The 23,969-nt window shown below is 47.2% G+C and overlaps 1 protein-coding gene across 4 annotated transcripts in view; it reads left to right on the forward strand.

Annotated features, from left to right (window-relative positions):
* The first annotated feature begins 3,318 nt into the window (after positions 1–3,318).
* The window catches only part of Dcun1d4 (defective in cullin neddylation 1 domain containing 4), a 69,683-nt gene continuing 49,032 nt past the window's right edge, over positions 3,319–23,969 (forward strand). For 3 of the 4 annotated variants that reach the window (XR_004389485.1, XM_032917113.1, XM_032917114.1), the window contains exons 1-3: positions 3,319–3,437; positions 21,804–21,874; positions 22,042–22,081. Coding sequence is in view for 3 of the 4 variants with exons in the window: in XM_032917113.1 (XP_032773004.1) it covers positions 3,413–3,437; positions 21,804–21,874; positions 22,042–22,081 (136 nt within the window). In the remaining variant the exon portion in view is untranslated. The remainder of the gene's footprint in view (positions 3,438–21,803; positions 21,875–22,041; positions 22,082–23,969) is intronic. The other variant, XM_032917115.1, reaches the window with a different exon arrangement.

The raw sequence follows: 23,969 nt of genomic DNA on the forward strand, positions 1-23,969 counted from the left end.
GGTCTAGATCTTGAGACATAGTGGCCAAGAAAAGCTTGGGCCCAGACATGGTAGTGCATGCCTTTAATCCCAGGAGAGAGAGGCAAACAGATCTGTGAGTTCGAGGCCAGCCCAAGACAGAGTAAGTTCCACATAAAGAACAGTTTAGGTCCAGGTGTGGTGATAGAGACCTTGAATCTGGGCCATACCTTCTGCTGGAGGCCTACAGAAGGACAGTGGAAGAAGAAGCTTCTCTACCTGTTTGCACTTCCCTGGCAGCAGATCTGTTGGAACCTACTTCTTCAGGATTCCAGCTTACACAGAAGACCAGAGGAAGCACCTAGCCTTGTGGGACTGAGCAACTACTAGGTTCTTGGACTTTCTATTCACAGCTGCCTGTTGTTGGCTTAGCTGGACTGCAGACTGTAAGCCATACCAGTAATTTTCATTAATAGATAGAGACATTCCTAAGTTCTGTGACTCTAGAGAATCCTGACTAATACACTTTGAAACTTGTTCATATTGTTAGTGTTTTAAATCCTAACCAAGTGCAATAAAGTGATGTGTTATATTCTCAAATCTGCCCACCTCCAAGTCTCAAGACATTCTCCACCCCTCCCCCACCGATTTGAATATAAAAGATGGTATTTCAATAAACATTTCTATAGGGGAATCTTGCTGTTTGGGAAAGTTATTGAATGAGAAGAAAAATTGAAATAAGATTATTTATTGAATGAGTCCTTGAAGAGGCTATATTTCAAATATGAAGAATAGACTTTGTATCAGTGTGGTAGAACTCAAGTAGTCAGGGAGAGTACTGTCCCAGGAATATGAGATTTTCTCATTCGACCAGTGTGGTGATGGAGAGATGTAGACAAGGAGCTGGAAACTCGAGTTTTTAAATACTGCTTTGTTCTTGTGTAGCCCGGTTACTCGGATTAGATGTTTAATTCCTTTGAACTTCAGGTCTCACATTCTTATAACGAGGAAGTTGGGTTTGGAATCTCCGAGGTTTCTTTCAGAGATAAAATTCCCCAATAGTTGTCATCCCTTCACACTCAGGAACAGTGAACCAGTGTCCACTCTTGGAAGCCACTGGACTAAGTGCAGGAGAACTGAGAACATAACTATAACAAATTCCCTGACCATGAAGATTTTTAATCTTATGGATGGTTGAAATGTCTGGGTGATAGTCAAAGAGCATCATTTCGTTGTTTTATTATTCATGAGACTTGTGGAGTAGTGAGGCTCAGCTGACTAAGAAATAGTATTTCCTCTCAATTCTCAGGCTCTAACTGACCACGATTGGCTCTGACACCTCGCCTCTGATCGCCTCTGGTGCAGGCCACTATTTTGAACCTACCCACTACCCATGACCACTACCGTGGTCTGAGTAAATTAAATCTTTATTTTACTTGAAAACAATCGGTCTGACCTTACTAGAACAAACTCTGAGAAACAGCAAAGGTTAGAATTCTGTTTATATTTTTTTCTGGATACTTTGTGTCAAGGAAGTTCTGAGAGCCAGGGAGAAAGCAAACTGGCAGGTCCTTTAGGTTTAATAATCTCACAATGATACAGTTTGCTGCAGATAAATCAATATAGCAAATTAATTGCTAATATAAACCATGGGCTTATTTTAATTTCGAAGTACCAAGAAGCAAGCCCTTTTCTGTGCAAAACAATATGGGAAAACAAAACTCAAACACATACAAATATTATACATAAAAAAAAATCCCAGGAACAAGAATAAACTGTAGTTCTTACTGGATTAGGCTGAAATCAGGAACAGAAAAACAAACGCAAGAAGACTTTGCCCACAATAAGCCTTTTTTTTTTTTTTTTTTAAATTACAGAAGTTCCCTACTTAGGAGCCCACAAGCACCTTCCTTTGTCTATGAGGCTTAGCTTACAGAACAGCTAAGACACTGTTCTGTTAAGTGGACCCAAAAGAATGCTTTATGAAGGATTGTCTTCAGGTGCAATTCTGAGATTCTGCAATTTGATGACGTGAATCCTATGCACTTGAATGACAAATATGAGAGATAACATTACAGGGATTCAACTTAATTACAGAGAAATAGAGGGTGATGGGATGGAACATATCCCAGTAACACAGTAATGTAGATGACAAGGACTGTCAGCTACTTCGCTATTGTAACATCCGTCCAGATTTCGGAACTCTGCAACTCAAGAGCCAGGGCTGTAGAATTCAGAATCCTAACGCTGGACTGGACCCCTTTGTTATTTTTGGACGTATCATCCAATGTCTGTGGCAGAATCTATAGGCAGTCCAGGCTGTGCTTAGGGCAAGGGCTGTTGGAGGTTCGCAAGTGGAGAGTGTGTTCGCGGTGGGGGCGGGGCGCCCGTCCTGGAGCATCTCTTTGCGTTATTGCATTACCATAGTGATTGAGGAGAACTGGTTTTCAAGTACTGAAAAACGTAAAGAAACAACAACAAAAGCAGTATTTTGATTCAAGACACTTAACAATCACAACCCTATTAACGCTTCCCTCTGCTAAACAGCGGTTTGGCCAGGTTCAACTTATGTTTCTTAGACGCATAGTCAGGGGACCTAGCTTGTCCTGGTGACAGGCTGACTGACCCCAGAGTCTAATGTGGCACTGGGTTTTTCTCTCGCTGTCTGCGGAGCATAGAAGTGTCGGACGGACAATGCCTGCGCATTCGAAACCTTTGGCGCATGCAATGCACAACTCTGAATAATTGACTCTAAAAAAGGAGGCGCATTTCCAAAGTTGGGGACAGAAAGGTTGTGGCATAAAAGGGAGGAAAGCGGAGGCTTTTTTTTTTTTTTTTTTTTAATTTCCCGCGATGGGAAACGATTGATGAGAACTGGCGCGACCCGGGCACAGGCAGGATCAGGATCTGGCCGACCGCCTACCAGGGAGCACCAGTCCCTGTGGCTCCCAGCTTGGCTCCGGGTCCCTCCGCCCGCTTTGTTTCGGATGCTTAACCTAGGTTCTCGGTTGGTCTCTGTTGGTCTCCCGCTCCAGGACCCGCCCGCCACAGGGCGGGGCTTCAGGGTCAAGATAGACCAATTCTCCTGTCTCGCCCCTCCACGCGCTTTCGGACCCCTGAATGACTGACAGCCGTTGGGTCCAACCTGCGGCTCCGAATAGTGGCCTCTACCAGGGGCGGTCCGAGGTGAGGAGCCCGGGCCAATCACGTTGCAGTCTAGGGGGCGGGGTCCTTTTGCCTGCTGCAGGCGGCGCAACCAGCACTCTTTCGGTCAAATGAGAGCGGAAGAGGGGCGGTCCCTCGGCGGTGGTCTAGCCAATGAGAAAGGCGGGATGGGCGGGCCGGAGTAGGAGCCGCCGGTCCTCTGTTGAGAGCTAAGGTTTGGGGAGTCGGTAGGGGGACCGCGAGTGGAGCGCGGGAGCCCGGGCGGCAGGCGGGTGTGAGCTGCCCGAAAATGCACTCGGATGCTGCAGCTGTCAGTGAGTAGCACAGAGTCAGCGGGCCGGCGCGGGCCCGCACACCCGGTCCGCTCCCGTGCTCCCTTCTCCACTTCTCCGGTTCCTACCGCGCTGGAGTCCCTGGCCCGGGAACGAGCTGTTCCCCTCCTGGAGTCCGAGGGCCGTGACGCTGCGGGCGGCTGGGGCGGGGGCAGGGGCGGCGGGGAGGGGGTGGGGACTGGCTGGCTTTCCGCGGTGGGGGGAGGGGGACATATTCTGAAGGCCGGGGGCCGGGAGTCGGTGGTGCACGGAGGTGGAGACCGCGGCGGGCGCTGGCAGATGGGGTCGGGGGTGGTACGAGCGGGCAGGGAGAGACCCTACGGTCTGAGTACCGGGTGAGGCTTGCGGTGCCGGAGCTGTGCAGTCTACTGGGGAAGGCGGGGAGTGAGAGGAGGGGGGGGGGGACAACAGGAAGGAGGGCTGGGGGCGGGGGGGGAACAATGGGTGGGGAGCAGGGGCAGCGACCGGGCGGGTGAGGGGTTGGGGGCTGATGTAACCGGGACACGGAGTGGGAGACACTGCGGTGGGATGGGAGAGTTGTGGAGTCTGGAGTGCGGGACGGCGGCCGGGAGTGGCGAGAGGGCTTGGGGGCAGGTGTTGGGATGGGGGTCCCTGGAGGAGTGGATGGTGGGTAGGACTGCGATGCAGTTTGTGGGCTGAGATAGGGGTCGGGGAGGGTGTGCAGAGTGAGTTAGGAAGAAGAGTAGGTGGGGAGGAGCGGGATGGGGAGGGCTGTCATCCTCGGGTTCGGTGCTCTTGGGGCGGGGTGGGGAGCGTTGAACTGTGCATTGGGGGAGGTGCTTCCTCCGGGGAGAGGCCGGGTCCAGCCTAGGAGGGGACCACCCTGAGCATCGGGGTGCACAGAAGAGAGGGGGCGGGGCCGGGTACTCGGGAGGTGTCCCGAGGCTGACAGTGGCTGCCACTTTTAGCGAGCAACCGGGAGTGAGGTCAGCGCGGGCTGGGATTACAGGACCCGGAGGCCGCTGTCTGCTTGCTGACCGGACCTGCAGGGGTCCTGGAGGCGGGGTGGAGGAATTAGCGTAAGAGGGTGTCAGGGTCCCCGGCGGTCCGTAGGTTTGGCAGTGTGTGACGCAGTTCCCTAATTTCTGACCATCAGGTGTAGAGACTGATGCGTCAGGACCTGTTAACCTGTATGGAGGGCCGCTTTGGAGGCATAGCAACGCGCGTGCGAGAAGCTACCTCCGCCCGAAGCACCGGGAGGGTCCTTTAGGGGTTTCCTTTAGGGTCTGGCTCCTGGAACCGGTGAAAAGGGAAAGGCAGGCTCTTGGAATTCTGGGACTTGTAGTCTCAGCTGCCCTGGGCCGCGGTTGGATTGGGTGCACGTGGGTAACTGTGGAAACGAGTCCCAGAATGCAGCGCGTCCCTTGGAACCTCCCTGCTTGACTAACTCGTGCTTTATGCCGCGGAGACCCAATGCGTTCTCTCCCGGAGATTCCTGGATTCCTTGGGCACCGCAGAGGGAGAGCCCAGGCCAAGCCCTGGCCTTTCTCTGAGTTAATTTTCCCCTGCATCTGGTAGCCTTGCGGAACGAATGCTTAGTTTTGAAACATCTTGCATACATTCGTTTTAAAGCAACGTTTATCATGGAACATTTAGAGTGTATTCAGTGTATGGAAGTCTAGGGTGAAGTATATACATCCTTACATAAGTATGGAAACTAAGTAGAGACAAATACATCCCTTGTGAAGAAAATACAGATAACTGCACTGGTATTTCTTGGGCAACTTGGTTTGCCCAAGAATTAGGGGATTTTTTTTTTTTTTTTTTTTGGAAGCAAATCAAGAATGGCAGCTTAGTGGAATTTGAGGTTGAAGTAGTCTCATGCCAGAACCTGAAATGAAACCCTAAAGGTGAGCAAAGGGGAACTGTGATGTCTTAACTTTTATGTAAGTAAAGCAAACGGGGCTGCTGTTTGCCCTTTGGATGCCAGCTGTCCTTCTCTCTTGACCATTACATGTCTTCTTGAGTTTGTGGACTTCCAGCCACCAGCCACATCCTTTGCCAGTTCTCCTTAGTGATCACTCCCAAATCAAATATAGGGGCTTTAAGATTTTTTTTGTGTGTGTATCGAATTCTATGAACCATCAGTAATTGGAATGGTCATTGGAGGGGTGTTTTAATAACCCAATTGTAAACATCTTGATGAGTTTTAAGATCTGGAAACGACTTGACACATTTAAGACAGTATTGAACTTGTATATGTAGCAGACAATTCTTTAAAACTTATTTTTACTATTTTTAAGTGTATATATGTGTGGGTATGTGCACGTGCATATAGATGCAATAGAGATCAGATGAAGGCTTGGGATCCCCTAGAACTGGAGTTATAGGTGGTCGTGAGCTGCTCAACTGAGTGCGGAGAATGAAACTCAGATCCTCTTAGGTGTTGGGCAGTCTCTCTAGACCTTACAGGATGGCTTTTGAAATAGGAAACTCGTTAGAATATGGTGTTTTAGAGAAATAATTTATATCTATCCTGTTTTGACTTACATCTGCAGTAAAATCTCTAAGAACCGTCTTGTATATATTACGGACATTTTTCAAAAAAGTATTTAATCTAGGATTTGCTATTGCCAAATGATAAGGGCAAAAAAAAAAAAACAAAAAAAACAAAAAAAAAAGAGCTCTAGAACTGTCTTCAAGATCTAAAGAAAACATTAGTCTGCATTTCTTTTGTTTTCATTTGTTCTCATCACATCCTGAAGGACAAGTCCCCTTCCCTCACACAATCCTCCAGCTAGTCCGGAAGCCCCAGAGACCTAGGTACTATCAACCTGTACTGGCTACTCTAGTGTTTGTGACCTTTGAGTTTTGGCCCTTGGCTAAGTCTTATATTTTCTTGTGGATTTAGCTATGCATTTAAGCAGTTCAGAAGTTTTATTGAAGATGTTTGACTCTGTATTGGAATTATTTGCAGGGGGGTTGTATTAAGATTCTCTAAGGGTATCAACTTATAGAATGAATCTGTCTATATATGTATATATACATATAAATCCTAAGTATGTACGTGTGTGTGTAACACACACAGAATTCAGTAATTGTTTGGTCTACTAGGCTGGATGCTTCAGCTGATACATACTGGAATCCTGAAGAAGTAGGCTCTAATGCCAGTGAAGGAATGGACTTGGTAATGAATGAGGCAGGAGCAAGCAGGCAAACAACAAAAGCTTCTTTCTTCCACGTCCTTCTATTAGACTTCCAGCAGAAGGCGTGGCCTAGATTAGAGATGTGTCTTCCCACCTCAAAGGTCCAGATTAGAGGTGAATCTTCCTACTTCAAATTAAGCAAAAATCACACACAGGGGTGCCACTCCATTTTGGGTTTTAATTAATTCCAGAACTAGTCAAGTTGACGAGAATAGTCATCACAGTAGTCTTGTCTATAACTACCAAAGGCAAAAGCTCTCTCCTCCTCTTCCTATTTGGGATTTGTGTACAGTGACTTTCTCCATTCTCCATTCTTGGCTCACAGCAGGACCATACTTGATGCTTGATGGCATTCTTACCTCTGTAACTTCCTTCCTTCTTCCTGTTTTGATGTTTGCATTATTCTCATCTTAATCACCATCATGGTCATTCTTATAATTGTAGCTAATAATAGCTAGTCATTCTGCTGACATAACAGCAAAATGCAGTCTATCAGTTAAGTACCCAGTACTTTATAGCCTGGTGACTTTGGTAAGTGTTCGTTCCCAGGGGCATTTAGACATGAGTTGTACCAAGGTACCCATGTACTGGAAATAGGCTGTGTGTGTAGCCCCAGCTTTGTAGTTAGGCAAGGCAATAGGAAACCAAAACTAGTTAGTTGGTTTAGTTCCTTTGGTTAATGAAGCCACAGTAATTTTAGTCATCCTCATTGGAACCTTAGATGCTTCCCATGTTTTCCTGTTAGGTAGTGGGAGGGAGAGTCTGTGTATGCAATATCTTTTTGCTGTGACCAAATAGCTGACCACAACAACTTGAAGAAGAAAGGGTTTATTCTGGATTACAGTTTGAGGCTACACTCTGGCAGAGCAGAGAGGATATACTCTGGGAGTGAGGGGCAGGATTTGGGAGGCGGCTGGTTACACTGTGTCAGGAAAGAGAGAAGATACTGGTGGCTGGTTACACTGTTTCAGTAGGAAGGAGAGAAGATACTGGCGGTTGGTTACATTGTGTCAGTAGGAAGGAGAGTCGATACTGGCTCTCCACCACTTTGTCTTTGTAATTCAGCCCATGAGTCCACACTCGTGGTGGGTCCTTCCTCTGTTAACACCCCCCCACCATGCCCTCACAGAGTCTTTTTCATGATTCCAAACGTTGACAAGATAAATGATCACAGGCTGCATCTCTTCCTGTCCCCTACAATTGCCCTCCCCACCCCCAACTCATTACCACCATCTTGGGTCTGAGGCAGTTTGTTTTCTGATAACAGTGAATCCTTGTGAGGCCTAGTCTGTGCTACGTTGGTCTCTCAGTTGTTGAATCATCTTTACTTTTAGTATTTCCTTTCCTACTCAAAAACCTTAAAGGCTTCCAGGCCTCCTCAGAACAAGAATCTGGTGTTGTAGGATGGCTTCTGTCATTGAGGCCTGGCTTCTCTCCTTGGAAGGCTCCCTCCTTCCTCCCTGTCCTCAGAGCATGGGACGATATCCTCCTCCCTAAGACCTAGCGCCAGTGACCTCCTTGCTCCAGAGGTTCCATAGTTTTTACAATCTCCAAGTAAGAGCTGAGCGCTAGTCACTCAAGATGTGAACCTTTTCGGGACATTTCCTATTCAAATCATAACATAGCAGTAAGTAAGCAGCGTGTTTGATATGGAGAGATTAAATGCTGCAAGATACGAACAGGGACTAGGAAAAGTCTTTTTGGGACAGAAGGTTAGATCTGTCAGCAGATCTGTTTGGGAGATGGGTTTATTTGAATTTTTCTCTCACTTATGGCCAGATCCTGGTCAGTTAACAGTAGAGTGAGATAGGAGCTGGTGCGAGGGCTTGGTGGTTAAGAGCACTAGTTGCTCTGGCAGTGAACCTGGGTTTGGGTCCTGGTTCCCAGCACCCCCATGATGGCTAACCACAGTCTGTAACTCCAGTTCCAGGGAGTCTGATACCCTCTCTGGCCTCTGAAGGCACCCATCACACACAGTCACAGACATCCAGGCAGGCAAAATACTAAATGCACATAAAACCAGAAAACAGTACAGTAAGTTTGTTGGTGTCTTTTCACTTACTATGTTAGACGTTAAATGTGCAAGTTAAAGCTAACATTGACAGAGGGAAGTATGCTGGTTGGGAGCCCGAATTGGTGTTGATTGCCTCCTACAGCTTATTCTTACTGTGAAATTCAGGTCAGAAGTACCTCTGGAGAATTATTATTTTAAGAACATACTTTAGAAAGTGTATCTTAGGAAGAAAAACACTTAAATGCATTTTAAATAGAATTTCATGCTTTAGTTAGTGTCACATGACAGTTTTAGAGCCAGGACCACTTTTTTTTTTTTTTTTTTAAAGTGGAGTGTCCATGGCTCTGCAGAGAGTACCTTCTACCTGAGGTTTGAATTGCTTTTCTTTTAATTAGGAAATGTTAAACAAGTTACTGTCACCTAGGAAGACAGTCTGTTGTTCTTGAAATTGCTGAATGTATGGAATAAAAACAATTAATGGTGGGGAAAAGACCCCTCCCTCCAGGTACACCACCCCTCTGTGTGGGATGGGTTTTCATTCTGTTTTTTGTTTTTGGTAGTTCTTTGTGGACTTTCTTTTCTGATGAGTGTTTAGCAAACCTGTGTCTACCTCTTCCTGTATCAGTAGGGCCTGCAGAGTCATCCCAACAGTGCTGTCTGGCCTTGGGGATCTCTTCCTTAGCAGGGAGCTGCTTGGAAGCACTCCTCCCACTTCAAACTTCCTGAAGGTGGAGGCCAGCAAAGGGAAGAAGGCTGTAGCCTGAGGAGAACTGAAGGTGGAGGCCAGCAAAGGGAAGAAGGCTGTAGCCTGAGGAGAACTGCTGTGGTGGGTGCTTAGCCATGGCAGCTCTGTTGGTTTTGGAGCTGGAGTTGGTCTAGTCCTGGTTCTGTCTGTGGGGAATCTCGCTGTGTGCCCACAGGGCTTCTTTCTATTGTGTGATTGACAGGCCTTGCTTTCTCATTTTCCTAGTGAGTTTTAGTGCTATATTTAAGACAAACAAAAGGAAACAAAACCAATGCTTTTTCATTTAAACTTGCCACAGCTGGTTTCCCATGCTGGCAACTAAAAACTCAGTCCTCGCTGCTCACTGTCCATTTACCTGGCGGAGGCTCTCGTGGAGAAGAGCTGCGTTTTTCCTTCTCAGTGTAGCTGCCTGTAGGCTCTACTCAGAGGTGACCAAAAGCCTGACTACCAGCATTGCAGGTATTCAATGTTAGCATTTCTTCTATGCTCCTCCCAGCAGTTGCCTGGCAATAGCCAGGTAGGCCTGGTTGCTATAAAAGGGGCTGTTTACCCCCCCTCACTTTCTCTGCTCCTTCTCTCTCTCTCTCTAACTCTCTTCTCTCCCTGACCCTTTTTTCCCCTCCCCTCTCTCTCTCCACATGTTCCTGGCTGACCTCTTTTGTCTGTCTGTCTGTCTTTCTCTGCCTCAACTTCCCTTCACATGCTCCAAATAAACTCTACACTATACCCATCATATGGCTGGCACCTTGGGGCGAAGGGATGCTTCAACACCCCCCTCCACCCCGCCCTGCACCCCTCCCACCTCAGCATACCGTGCTCTACAAAACCTATCCTTGGCTCTTTTTTTTTTACAAAACACAACACAGGCAGGCCAGCCTGCTAGCTCTTAGCTGGAGCTGTGGACTCCTGTCCCCATGGATAGCCTCTTTTGTCTCTAAGAAATCCATTTCAGAGGTGGGATGCTTAGAAGCTGGCCTCTAACCCCCTGTGCATGTACTGATTTGAGAATACTATTTGTAGGTTTTTCTTGGGTGAAGTATTTTGTTTAGCCAGAAATAATGTCTGATAGTTCTAAAGGAAGCTTTCTTGGTCATCTTTACTGAGGTTATAATTTACATGTTAAAAAGTTATACCACTTAAATGTGTAGTTGGATAGACTGTTGAACAAATTCCCTGTCAGAGCAACTGCTAAACCAAGATACAGAGATACCCATTGCGCTTAAGAACCTCTTTATGTCCCACCCTCCCGTGAGTCAGTGCCTCCCCGAGGACCCCCCACCCCAGATACTTGGCTCTTACGTTGTATTTATGGCCTTCTTCGTGTTCATGGTTGGTTGTTTTTCTTTCCATGAAGGTACTACAGCATCACACACTGATCTAAAGGAAACTGTCGATGCTGTGTGAGCCCCGTACCTCATGATTGGTGCTTTTGCCACTGAGAATGATGACTCCAAACATCTACTGGGGCAGTGTTTCTGTGGCCCAAAGACATGCCCACCCCAGCATCTATTCCATGGGTGTGGTGCAGTGGTGTCTTCCCTCTGCTCTGTGGCACTTTGGGAAGTCAGAACATGTTTGGTAGGAATAGACCCTTAAGCCAGAATATCTGGATTCATGACTGCCCTATGCCATTTATTAGTTGTGAGATTGTAGTTGAGTTCCTCAACTACTTTGTGCTGAGAGATTTCATGTATAAAAACTAGCCTCTCTGGGATACGGGGCCGTCAGTCATCAGGTGTGGATACTGAGTACCTACTGTTCGCAAAGCCCAGTTCTTCATGTGTCTGAAAGTTTTCGTTATGCTTCAGTCGAGAAGCAGATAGTAAGTAGGTATGTTTTGTAGTGATCAGTTCTATAGAGAAAACAAAGCGGAGGAAGCGTGTGTGCGTGCGTGCGTGTGTGTGTGTGTGTGTGTGTGTGTGCGTGCGCGTGCATGCGCGTGCGTGCGTGTGCACGCGTGCAGTTGGATGTCGGTGGTCAGAGAAGGCCTGACGGGAGAGAGGAGGTAAGGTACAGAGAGTAGGGACATGTGGGATGTCTGAGTGGAGAGGAAGCAGGAGGAGAGGGGAAAGGAGATGGGTAGAAAGGGACAAGAGAAGGGGGAAACTAGGGGCTTTTATTACCGAGTTCTCCACCCTCCTCTCCAAGGAGATCACGGGTGAGGAAGCTGAAGTATAGGAAGAGGGACCTCAAGGCCACTGGGGTTAAGGTTCTTTACACAGTGCCTTGGCCTTCCAGCTCTAGGGTCTGGTGCTCTCCATTGCAAGTGAGCGGGTCTTAGTTGTATTCTTGCTTTTCACTTGCTCCCCAGAGGGGACGCTGTACTGGCCTGTGAGTGGTCAGAGCCCACTGTACTGGTCTCCTTTGCTTTGGGCTCTTCCTCTTGGAACAGTGTAGCTGGTAGGCGTCTGGGGTCTTGCAGCTTGCTCCTCTGCATAGCTCTAGGCAGGGTGATCTGCAGTGATGACAGGTATCTAACCCAGCTGGAGAACTGTGGCCCAGAAAAGTATTCTGCACTTTCTTGTTTGCTGCTGAAGCAGTTTAAGTTGTCGGAGATAAGGAAATAACCTTGCAAGCTGGACAGTACAGGTGATAGCTAACATTGCAGAAAGCCAGAGAACGAGACTTGGTGTAGAGCCACTCAGCAGCTTTATAATGAAGTTACTCCCCATCCCCGTTTTTACATCTTAGGGCATGGCTAAGTATTTATTTTTTTTATTTTTAAGATTTAGTTATTTCATGTATATGTGTACACTGTAGCTGTCTTCAGACACACCAGAAGAAGGCATCAGATCTCATTATAGATGGTTGTGAGCCACCATGTGGTTGCTGGGAATTTAACTCAGGACCTCTGGAAGAGCAGTCAGTGCTCTTAACCGCTGAGCCATCTCCAGCCCAAGTATTTATTTTGAACATCTCTTTTTTATAGATGCCATTCCCTGAGCTATTCTACAGATTCCTAGACCTGATCAGTTAAATAGGGGACGTTGTAAGTCAGTCCAGGGGATATTGTGTTAATGGCCTTAAAGATACATCTCCTTGCTATTCCTTCTTACATGTCTTTCTGTGCCGCTGTTCCAGGTCCAGGCCAAGTGGAGCTGGGGTGGGGTGTGGGCATCACTCTGTCAGTGTGCTTTGTGTACCTGCTGCTCACTGGTGCCCCCAGGAGCTTGTGGAGAGGGTTCTGTCATTCTGGCTCTACAGATGGGGCCGAGTTAGATTGGTGATATGTGAGGTGACTCAGCTGGGACACAGCAGAGTTGGGACTCTGGACTAGAGTGTACTAGGCCTGGTATTCTTTGCTGTAAACCTGGGCCCTGCAACATTATCGAGATTGGATGGTATTTTGTCTCTTAGTGACCCTGTGAAGCTCTGTTCTCAGTGGTAGGCAGGGTGCGAAGAAGGAATCTGGAGGCCTTTGTACCTTGTCACATTGGGAACACAGCCAGCCCATGTGTCCTGAAGTGACTGGATCCTTTGAGATGGCAGTGGCAGGCACAGACAGGGCTCTGATGGCAAGTCTCCTCCTGGGTTTCTCTTACCAGTTTCTTCCCTGGGTTCTCTGAGAGTGAGGGGAAACTGCCCACAGCCAGATGCTTGGAAGGATGTAATTTTGGCTCTTGTGCTCTATGCAAATGCTGCATTACACAGTGACCTGCTTATCCGTGCTCCTTCTATAGCTCCCCTCTGTTGGCTCTTTGTTCCAGTAGCAAATATCCATTGACCAGACAAATGAAGTTAACACTTTCCTGTCTGCTGCCTGCCCTTCCTTTGTCCGGTATGCCTGTCCTGCCTTGACCCTTGGCTCCCACACTGCAAGGGATTGGGTGTGCCTTGTTGGAGAAGCAGGTGATGGCTGAGTTGTTGAGTGTGTTAGAATCCATGCTCCCATTTTCATGAATTGATTGGGCCATACCCTGGCTTCTGTGGCATATAGGCTACTTTTGTGTTGCCTAAGTAGGGAGCAAGCTGGGGTTGGTTTGGCTGTGCTGGGAGATGGTTAAAAGATGCCACCCTCTGACTCATTGCCAGCACCTAGGTGTTCCCTCCCATGCTCTAGGTGCTGATCTAAACTTTTTAATTCTTGTAGCCTCTTTGTGAGGCAGGCACCATTAGCCATTTAGTAGACATGTCTACTGACAGTGAGGACTGGCAGCGAATGTGGTAAAGGGGCCGGGAATTTGATTGTGGTGATGGTTAGATAACTCCCTGAGCGCACTAAAGCTGACGCATTGTGACCCTCAGATGGTGAGGGATGTGGAATGTGGACTGTATATCAACAGAGCTGTTGAGAATACCAGCAAGGGGCAAGGTCTGTGAGGCTGAGTCCCGGAGGATGCTGTCCTGCCTGCCTGGGGTGGGGAAGCCAGAGCCCATGAGGCTGTATGCCAGTCGAATCCTGTGGGAGAGTCACAGCCCTGCACTGCTTGGTCCCTGTGATATAGTGGTTTTGATAACCTTTCATTTTGTTTTGGTTTTCTGGCAATAGCTGGTTGTTATCCTGCCCTTACCGGTGAGCCTCTCCTACTGCCCCTGCAGGCTATCTCATGCATTTCATTGTCACAGAGAAGGCATTTATTGTGAGCACAATGGGACCTTAACTAGGTAGTCTGAAGTATGCAGGCTGCTGAGCGTCCTGTCCTGTGTGGCAGGGGAACAGTCCCCCCTGTCCACTTTACACCAGACTCTTGAGCCAGCCCTCGTCATTCCTCCCTCAGACCCTGGCTGGCTCTGTTGGCCAGTATTCTGTTCCTTTTGCCACAGGATCTTACTCTCTAGCCCAGGCTGGCCTGGTGCTCATTGTAGTTTACTAAGCTGGCCTGGAGCTCACTCTGTAGGGTAGACTGGCTTTGGACTCCCACCAGTCCTCCTGCCCCTGCTTCCAAAGGGCCTGGCCTGTACTTTGAGAAGAACTTCTTAGCTTTTACATTGATTCTGCATATTCTAATGGAAACGACATATGTAACTGACATGCCAGTCACCCTGATCTGTTCTCCACACATTACACACACACACAGAGACACACACACAGACACACACACACACACACACACACGTATATATATTCACACACTACTTCCAAAACCATGTGTCAATTAAAGCTAAGTAAAAATATGCAGTATTTGTCTTCTCTGCCTTATTTCTCTTTAAATGGCCTCCAGTTCCCTCTTGTCACGTCAGTGGCAGATTCCATTCTGTTACAGCTGTATAGTGTCCGTGTATGGTGGCTTTTGCATTTGTCTGTTGGCGTGTGCTGAGCTGACCGTATGCCTTAGTGAGCTGTGTCCAGTACATATGCGAAGCCTCCCATGTCCCTCTCATTTCAGTCTCTACATCCCCAGCAGGGAGGTGCCACATTGTGAGGGCTCCCTCTCCTAGTGTTTGAGGAGTTCCACACTGTTTCTTAATGGCTAATTATTGATAATTAATTAATTAAAGTATTAATATAACTAAGTCCTAATTTGTTCCCACCAGCTGCCTGTAAGAGTTCTTCTCAGACCCAGTGCAACAGTTTCTTTCTGTCTTTGTGATAATGCTATTTTAACCTGTGTAAGGCGATGTCCCCTTATGACCGAATGGCATCGTGCCATTCAACTAATGTTGAAGATTTTTGTATTAATTCACATGTTACTCATTTATCTACTGTCTTAAGAAATCTCATAAGCCAGTGTCCATGTAGGTCATTTGTCCATTTTTAAATGGGGTTTGTTTTGGTGGTTTCCTTTTTTGCTGTTGACATGTTTAAGACGGTTTATGACTTAAACTCTCAGGTGATAAAGAGACTCTCAGATCCTCTCTTCTGCGCTGTGGGCTGTGCCTCTCTCTCTCTCTCTCTCTCTCTCTCTCTCTCTCTCTCTCTCTCTCTCTCTCTCCATTGATTGTTTCCTTTGCTGCACAGAAGATTTTCATTTACCATTTGTCAGATTTTGCTTTTGCAGCTTATTTTTTGGGGATTCATATCTAAAACATAATCTTTATCCAGACCCGTGCCCTAAAGCACTTCCCCTATATTTTCACAGAAGTAGTTTTGGGTTTGTGTTTAAGTTGTTGACCTGTTTTGAATTGATTTTTAATTCATCTATTTATCTAACCTCTATCAATCAACTCTCTGTCATCTATTTTGTGTTTGTTTTTGAGGCATGGTCTCACTCTATAGCCCTAGAATCCTGGAACTCACCTTGTAGTCCGGGCTGGACTCCAGCTCACAGAGATTCACCTGCCTCAGTCTACTGAGTGCTGGGGTTGGATGCATAGGCCTTGATTTTTTTTTTTTGTGTGTGTGTGTGTGTGTGTGTGTGTGTGTGTGTGTGTGTGAGAGAGAGAGAGAGAGAGAGAGAGAGAGAGAGAGAGAGAGAGAGACTGATTTTCTTGTTTTGTCTGATTTTTCAAAGATTTAAGGATGAGACTTTATGTAATTATGTTCTTGTTGCATTTGTTGTTAATCTGGCTATAGATATTTGGCTTCTTTAGTCTGTTTATTTGGTCTGTGTCTTTTTTTTTCTTTTCTTTTCTTTTCTTTTCTTTTTTTTTTTTGGAGCTGGGGACCGAACCCAGGCCTTGCGCTTGCTAGGCAAGCGCTCTACCACTGAGCTAAATCCCCAACCCCCTGTGTCTTATTTTTAATACCAGTATCATGCTGGGTGGTTTTTTGTTTTTGTTTGTTTTTGGTAGTATATTGTTATTGCTTTGAAGTATGTTTTTGCTTGTTTGGTTTAGTTTTTTAGGACAAGGTTTCTCTATGTAGTCCTAGCTGCCTTGAAACTTGCTCTGTAGATCAGGCTGGCCTTGAACTCAGAGATCCACCTGCCTCTGCCTCTACGTGGTGATCTGAAAGGCGTGCGCCACTATCTCTGGGCTTTATAATAGTTTTTAAAACCAGGTATTGGGGCCTCAAGATTTTTTTTCTTTTTGCTCAGGATTGTTTTCATTGTTCAGTCTTGTGAGTTCCACACAGACTTTTAGTGTTTTTCCTACTTCGATAAAGGATGTCAATATTTTAATAGTATTTTCTCTGTATTGAGATCACTTTGGGTGGCCTGGGCTTTTTGACACTATTCCATGAACATGGGGCATTTTTCTGTTTTGTGGCCTGTCCAGTTTTACCAGAATTTTGTATTTAATGTAAATGATGGTTGATTTTCCTTGCAAGGACTTTGGGTTTTGTAGGTATCATAAGTGGTACTGCTTTCTTAGTGTCTTTGGGAACAGTGATCTTGGTAAGTGACAAAGATGTTATTGGTCTTTGCATGTCTTTCTATCCCCAATCATGGACTTCATGAGTTCTAACCACTCTTGGTGTCCCACGGTCTAGCTACATTGCCTCACTGTCTCAGTCACTGGAGCAGTCGGATCTTCTGCCTGCGGATGGGTAACTTGGACTCTTCCCTGTCTCCTGCTCGTTATTGTATTCTCTTGCCCGTTTCCCTCTGAAGTTTGTAGAGAGAGACTCAGCCAGTTTTAAAATAATTTGTATACTTGATAGGGTAGTACCTTCTATGTGGGACGTGGTCTTAGTCTCATAGGGAGGTAGAGTGGAGAAATGGCTTTGGGCTAACAGGAAGTGTGACATATGTATTCCCAGGTTGGCCACGGCTGCCATCTAACCGCTACGTGAAATAGTGAAAAGGGAGAGAATCGGACAGACACAGAACAAGGCATCTCGAAGTAATCCCTTTCCCCACCCCCATGCATTCCAGTAAAGATTTGTGTGTGGGCCATTTCTTAAGTTCCTCACTAAGGCAAATAAAGACTTCCTTTTGGCTTGGAGTGTGTGAGTATGTGTGTTCTCTGAGGGAGTTGGTTAGCCTGAAGCAGCTGCAGCAGCTGGCTAGCTGGTTAGCGCGGTGGACAGTGCAGCTGTGCACTGGAGTCTGGCAGAGAGGTGAGGGCAAAGTGAGTGTGTGGAACCCGTGAGATGCGGGGCTCCGGGCCCAGCGATGAGCTGCTGTCTCTTGCCTTGAATGCCCTCCCCTTCCACTGTGGCTGAGGTGGTTTCAAATGCTTCCTGATTGTTCCTTATTCCTCCTGAAAGACAACCTCTTTCTAATGAGAAATGCTCTCTTATTTAGTGGAATATAGTGGCTCAATTCTTCAGTCACAGCACTTGAGAGGCAGAGGCAGGAGGATCTCTGTAAATTCAAGGCAGAAATCTGGTTTACTGTCCCCTCCAGGGCAGCCAGGACTATGAGAGAGACCCTGTGTAAAACAAACCGGTCCTTTTATAGTGTTGATTATATCATGTGTATGCACAGAGACCTAGGCGCATCCTTTCCCTTCTGGTCACCCTCACTCTGCACTGTCCCCTGTTGTACCGCTGTGCATATCCACCAGGTGTTGGCTGGCAGTGCCTAGGGGCCAGGGCCACCTGCCACCGAGGTTTTACAGATGATACTTCATTGGCACACAGCCTCACTCCTTGTTTATGTATTAGCTAACTGCACTCCAGCCGTAGTGGCCAAGTCGTAGCGGAGTCCACAGAGCCCCAGGGTCATAGTGTGCCCCTGCAGTCTCTCTGCCTCTGCTCCATACCTGATGTTAGACCTGAGGAGGAAGCTCATGCTCACTTCAGCACATGCTTGGCAGGGCCAGCATCTTTGTTCTCAGATTGGTTCCAAGCCTTACCTTCCTTTCTCCTCCCATGATGTTTGCAAGGGTAGGAGATGGCTGTGGGGGATGGGTGGGCATACAAGGGTGGAGTGTGTGAAAACTGCAGGGCAGGCAGAAGAGGAGTTTGCTGGCCTTTAATTTGTAGTTTACTGAAGGGAGAAGCCGTTGCTTCACAGTGTTGGCACTTTCCCCTTCCAGAAATAGCCATCTCTGTTGGCACTTACGTCTGCCACCAAACGAGAGTGTCTGCATTTCCATCTCACCTTTTGACGTTTATTCCTTTATGTATTATTGCTTTTTGATGCTGTTATAGTTGAGATCTCAATTATATTTTACAGTTGGCATTATGGAAGAAAGGAAGGGTTTTGCTTATTGTGCATTTAAATTGTTTCTGATTCTTATGGATATATAAACTATCAGAACGTAAATGGTTGTTTGACATTCACGTCTGCATTTACTGCCCCAGATCATCTGATTCGTGATTCTCCTGCGTTCGTCCGCCATAGCTACAGTGCAGAGTGGTCTGTGTCCTCTCTTCCCTTTCATCTTGCAAACAGTAATTAAAGCAAACAGCGTGTTCATACCCAGTCAGCATCCGTTGGTGGTTTTGCAAACACCCAGAAGATAGTTTAGGTGAGCTCTTCATCAGACAGACTGAGCTGATGGCTGGCTGTGGAGGGCGCTGTCACTTGCAGTCAGACCACCACTGCTCGCTCGCTGTGGAAAGCCTGCGGATCGTGGAGTACGGCTGACTTAACCTTGTATTTTTCCTTTGGAATTGAAAGATGAGCGGGTTTTCATGAATCAGTTAGTGCTTTCCTGATGTACTCTCTGTAAAGCGTTTGATCTTTACCCTGACATCTCTGCCTTAAGGATGTGAAATCTATTTTAGGTTTCAAGGTCTGTTACTTGCCCTAAGCATGGATGAACCATAAATCCAATATCTGTTAACCTTTGTGAGGTTATCTATTATTGCTATTTTTTCCTTTTTGTTTTTCTTCTAAATTCCTGTCTTCTTACACTGAGAGATGAAAGGGCCATTCATGTTACTGGTTTCATCTGTTTTTCCCTTTTGAGTGCAGTGATGGCCCGTGGCTGTGGTGGAAATTGGTACGGAAATGGATAATTGACACAGTGTGTTGACTTGTGAAATGAACCCTTTTATTGGCTTTAGTGACGTGTGACTTCATATGGAATGTAATGGTAAGCACTCCTGTGTCTTGTCTGGTGTGTGGACATTCCCTGGCACAGCCATTATGGATATACATTCATGGTGTAGAGCAGTGCTCTCTCTCACAGGCTGTGGAGCTGTCTCAGGCCGCTCACCTCAGTCACCGAGCTCTGACTTTGGGGTCTTTAATACAGGGCTGGCGTTAGATGGCTGCAGATAGATACTGTTTTCCCTGATTAGTTGGTGGGAAGTTGATAGTTTTTATTGAGTACTTCTGTACTCTAGGCGTTATGGTGGGGGCCCAACACTTGTAGGCATTGCGGTAGGCAGCCAGTTAGATAGATTTGTTCTTACCACACTGTACAAGACAGCATCTCATTTCTACATGAAATTGAAAGTTGGGTTGAAAAACTAAACCAGTGAGCTGGAGATCTGAACCATCTTATAGGCCCAGAGGTCAGCATGTGAAGCCCAGTAGTGCTTTTGGTATGTGCGCTGCGGACTAGGCTGAGTGTGGTGGGAAGACTGGAGCGGAGGGAGAAGACACTGGAAGCCAGGGCAGGGTGTAGTAGCTCACGGACGTCTGGGGACTCGGTGTAAAGATAATTTGTTTCTTACCTTGTGAGCCTTCCACCTTTACTACAGGAAGAGGAAGGTTTGTTCTGACACTTACGCAAAGGCTGGCAGGCCTGAACCCCAGGCTTGTGAAGTGACAAGTGGTGGCCACAAAGATGCATGTGTGTGTGTCTAAGCCTTTGACACATCCTTTCTCCTCCTCTTCTGTTGTCCTCTGTGGCAAGACAAGCCATTGTCTCAGCTTTGACTCAGGGTGGGGTGTGTAGCAAAGCGATGGTGGATGTGTTGACCCTGTTCCTGTTTCTAAACAAAAATACCAAGATGATTCCTGTGGTCCTGCGTCTGCAGAAGGGTATGGGCGTGAGTCTTCAGTTCCTCATGGCCTCTAATGGTCTGATAAGCACCATCGTTCTGGCTTGGAGACTCCTGTCCACTTTTATCAAGTATACACAGGAGGAGTTCTACATTTGGCATACACTGCACACACGCACATTCTCACCTGTGGCTTTTCTGGACTTCCGCTGTGTGGTTGTGCCAAGTGGGTTCTGTGCTGTTTACCTTAAGTATGGGTAGATTATTCAGATGCAAACAATTATCAGGGGTCTTAGGTTTGTGTGTGTGTCTTTCTAAGATTGGGTCTTGAGCATGCTGTCCCCTCATCCCCACAGTGCATCAGCACACCTGACCAGGAGGCCATCATTACGGCCCACGTAGAAGCTCAGGCCCTGCTCTGGCTGTCACTTAGCCGGCACTGGCAGTGAGCGTGACCATGAGAGCAGTGTATGTGCACACGTGTGAATATCAGGGACAGCTTGTTGCTTATCTTCTAGCCCTGCAGGGCTTCTCAGGAATGGCTTCCTAGTGCAAGTAAGCCTTTTTGACAGAGGGTCCAGCCCAGCAGCCAACTCACAGGGTGGCACTGACCCCTGGCTGGGTTCTCCATGTCTGGTGCATGTCCCAAGTGATAACTCAGTGAAGTGACTTACTTCTTTCTCCCTAGAATGGTCTGACTCCCTAGAATAGAATGTTTCTTTGAGGTCACTTTCCCTAACATTTGTGATAGGAAAGAAACAGAATTAATGCCAATCCTGGTATTTATAAAATACTTTTCCAAATATGAAATTATTAATAACCCAATCAGCATTTCTCTATAGCCTGCATATATGTATGTGGGTATACTTTATAAAAATGTACCTGCGTGTGTGGTGCTAGGGACTGACCTAGGGCTTCATGCATTCTGGGTTCGGACTCTACCACTAAGCTGCATTCTCAGCCGTGGAGACGTTAGGGTGGGAAATCCCAAAGCCTGGTAGTGTGCTGCGGCCGCACTACGTGACGCTCTGGACCAAGCAGCCTGGGAGTCTCCTGCTTGACTGAGCACGCAGTCCTGAGGCGCTTAAAGGTGGTGGATGGATGGATGCCCCTCTGTACCGGGGCTGCTTCCCCGTGAGTGCGGCTTTAGAATCTGTCATTCTCCACTGCTGCAGGGTCTGCAGGTGACTGCACACCACCCTGCACTCTGGGACCAACAGTTCGCAAGACATTCTTCATCTGCCTGCCTAAGGGCAGGTGGAGGGTGGTAGATTCCTGTGATGGAACCATCTAATCTGCAGGAATACATTGTTAGGTTGTAAAGTGCTGGACACTGGGACACTGCTCTGTCATTTTTCTGAGCAGGAACATGCTTATCATACCAAAACTCTGGGGAAGGATGGGGAAGCAAGCCTGTTCCTCTGAGAGCTGAGCCGTCTTCTTGCGATCGTCTGAGTCCCTAACATTATTTATATCCTAAGAAACGCAGGTCGGCTGCTGGCACGGTTTCACAGCCACTGCAGTGTTTTCTTTTACTTGAGAGCTGACATGAACTCCCATGACTTTTAGCATTTGGGTGGAGATTCGACTTTACTGTCAGAGCTTATTCCTGGGGGCTGGTTCAGTGTTGCTATTTACTTGTAAGTATCGCGTTAGTCGAGCTGCTGAGACAACCATTCACGTTTACTCTTGAACGTTTGCAATTTCTTGCTGAGTGAGAAACAGCTAACACTGATTTCTTTTCTCTCTTTTAAAGACTTTCAGCTGAACTCCCATCTCTCAACACTGGCAAACATTCATAAGATCTACCACACCCTTAACAAGCTAGTAAGTGAGTCTTTAAAGACAGTCGCCAGCTTTGAGGCGGCCTTTTGTGCAAGTGTGTTTGATAAAGAATTTACACTGTGGCCGTCCCTTGCTTATCACAATACTGAGTTTTCGGGCTTACTGTAGGGCATGCGATTTCTTGGTGTTAATAATCGTATTTCTTACAGAATCTGACAGAAGACGTTGGCCAAGACGATCACCAAACAGGTAAATGCAGACAACACTACTGATGTTTAAGTGAAGGTGCTGAGATGGAATTGTGCAAGGGAAGCGGATACTTGGTCCCCCTATTGCCCTCCGTTAACAAGTTGCCACACTTGAGGACCAGGGGGAAAAGGCAGTCAGGGTACAGCTCCTTCCCGTGGGGACTCGATTCCTGAGGTGCAGGAAGATTTTCCAGTAGCTTTCAGGAGCAATCCTTTTCCTTACCTAAGCATCTCAGCTCTTGCCCTGGAAAGGTGGGTGTCAGTTACAAGGCAGAGTGGTTTGAAACTTGGGAAGGTTTCTGTGTTTTTGTCGTGAGGGGGTCCTGAGTGAATTTAAAGAGATAAGCGGGGTGCCTGACTGCTCCCAGGTATGGTAGAGAAGGTTTATTGTAGATAAGTGGGAGCGCATACACAGAAGCATCTGGAAGGGTCCAGACTGAACATGACCTGCTAACTGAACTGGGCCATGAGAGGGGAGAGCTCAAGAGAGGGGAACTAAGAGCACAAGAGGCCAAAAGACTGACAGTTGTCAAATATAGGGAAGAACAGCTGAGGAAGGAGCAGCCCAGCCTAGTCCCTGGGCTAGGAAGTTTCAGGTAGGGGTGGGGTATACCTGTTAGGAGGACTCTGTAACCTGCTGGGAGAATCTGGTAGACACTGTCAGCTTTCATATGTCAATAGACACCTCTCTTAGCCTTTGCCCCAGGTTTACGACCTCATCGTGGGAAGTGGAAATCTTAAAGCTGTGCTTTAGCCTGAGGTCCTCATGGTTTAAGTAGAACGATGATTGCCTTAGCTCAGCCCTTGATGTAAGTTTGAGGTATGGTCTCAGTGTTTGCCCATCTGACCGGCACCTAGGTCATGATGCAGCCGACCAGGGGACCAGGCTCAGAGAACCACTTCTCTAAGCCAGTTAGGATTATAAAAGTTCAGGAATGTGCATCTGATCTAAAGTTACAAAGTTGTGGCAAAAAACCTTTAAATGTATTGTAAAATGGAAAAATTATTACAGCTCCATGTTAGCTGATCCAGGCTGCCGCTACAGAACACCCTAGAGCAAGTAACTTATAAATAGTCATGTCTGCCTGTCAGTTCTGGAGGCTGGAGAGGCAGGTGGCAGATTGCTGTCTGGTGAGGGCCCTTGGATGGGGTGGGGGCTCCCTGCAGGGTTCTTTTATAAAGGTTCATTCTCAGTTGCTGGGGTTTCTCCCATTACTCAGTCAGCCCTAAAGACCCCAGCTTTCCATCCCAACATTTTGGGGATTAGATGCCAGCGGATGATTTTTGGAGTGACACATTCAGGCCACAGCTTGTTGAAGACATTTGAACAGCACCAAAGTGAATGGAGTGAAACCTGGTTGTCTTTGGCTCTCTCAATCTAACACTCTCCTTAGTACTACTCTCTGTAATTAGTTTTCCTTCCAGATACTGTCATACACATACATGTTTGTGTCTCTGAAGCATCCATGTGTTTTACATTTTCTTTCAGTGGTAGATTGTTGACATGTAGGTCTCCCCCGCAGCCTCTCCCCAGGTTGATTCAGAGTAAGGTGGAATTTAAACATGAGGTGGAGGTTGAAGAAATAGTCTGCTGGAGCGCACTGGCCTTTCAGTCGGTCCTCCCTGGGTCCAGGCTGCAGTCGGTCCTCCCCGGGTCCAGGCCGCAGTCGGTCCTCCCCGGGTCCAGGCCGCAGTCGGTCCTCCCTGGGTCCAGGCCTCAGTCGGTCCTCCCTGGGTCCAGGTTGCAGTCGGTCCTCCCTGGGTCCAGGCTGCAGTCGGTCCTCCCTGGGTCCAGGCTGGCACACCTGCGTGCTCTCCGCCGGCCCTGTAATGGAGAAAGACTTCCTGCTATGCTGGGGTGGCAGCATCTCAGAGTGGCTTGGCTCTCC

This window comes from Rattus rattus, chromosome 11 (assembly GCF_011064425.1).
Source record: "Rattus rattus isolate New Zealand chromosome 11, Rrattus_CSIRO_v1, whole genome shotgun sequence".
NCBI lineage: Eukaryota > Metazoa > Chordata > Mammalia > Rodentia > Muridae > Rattus > Rattus rattus.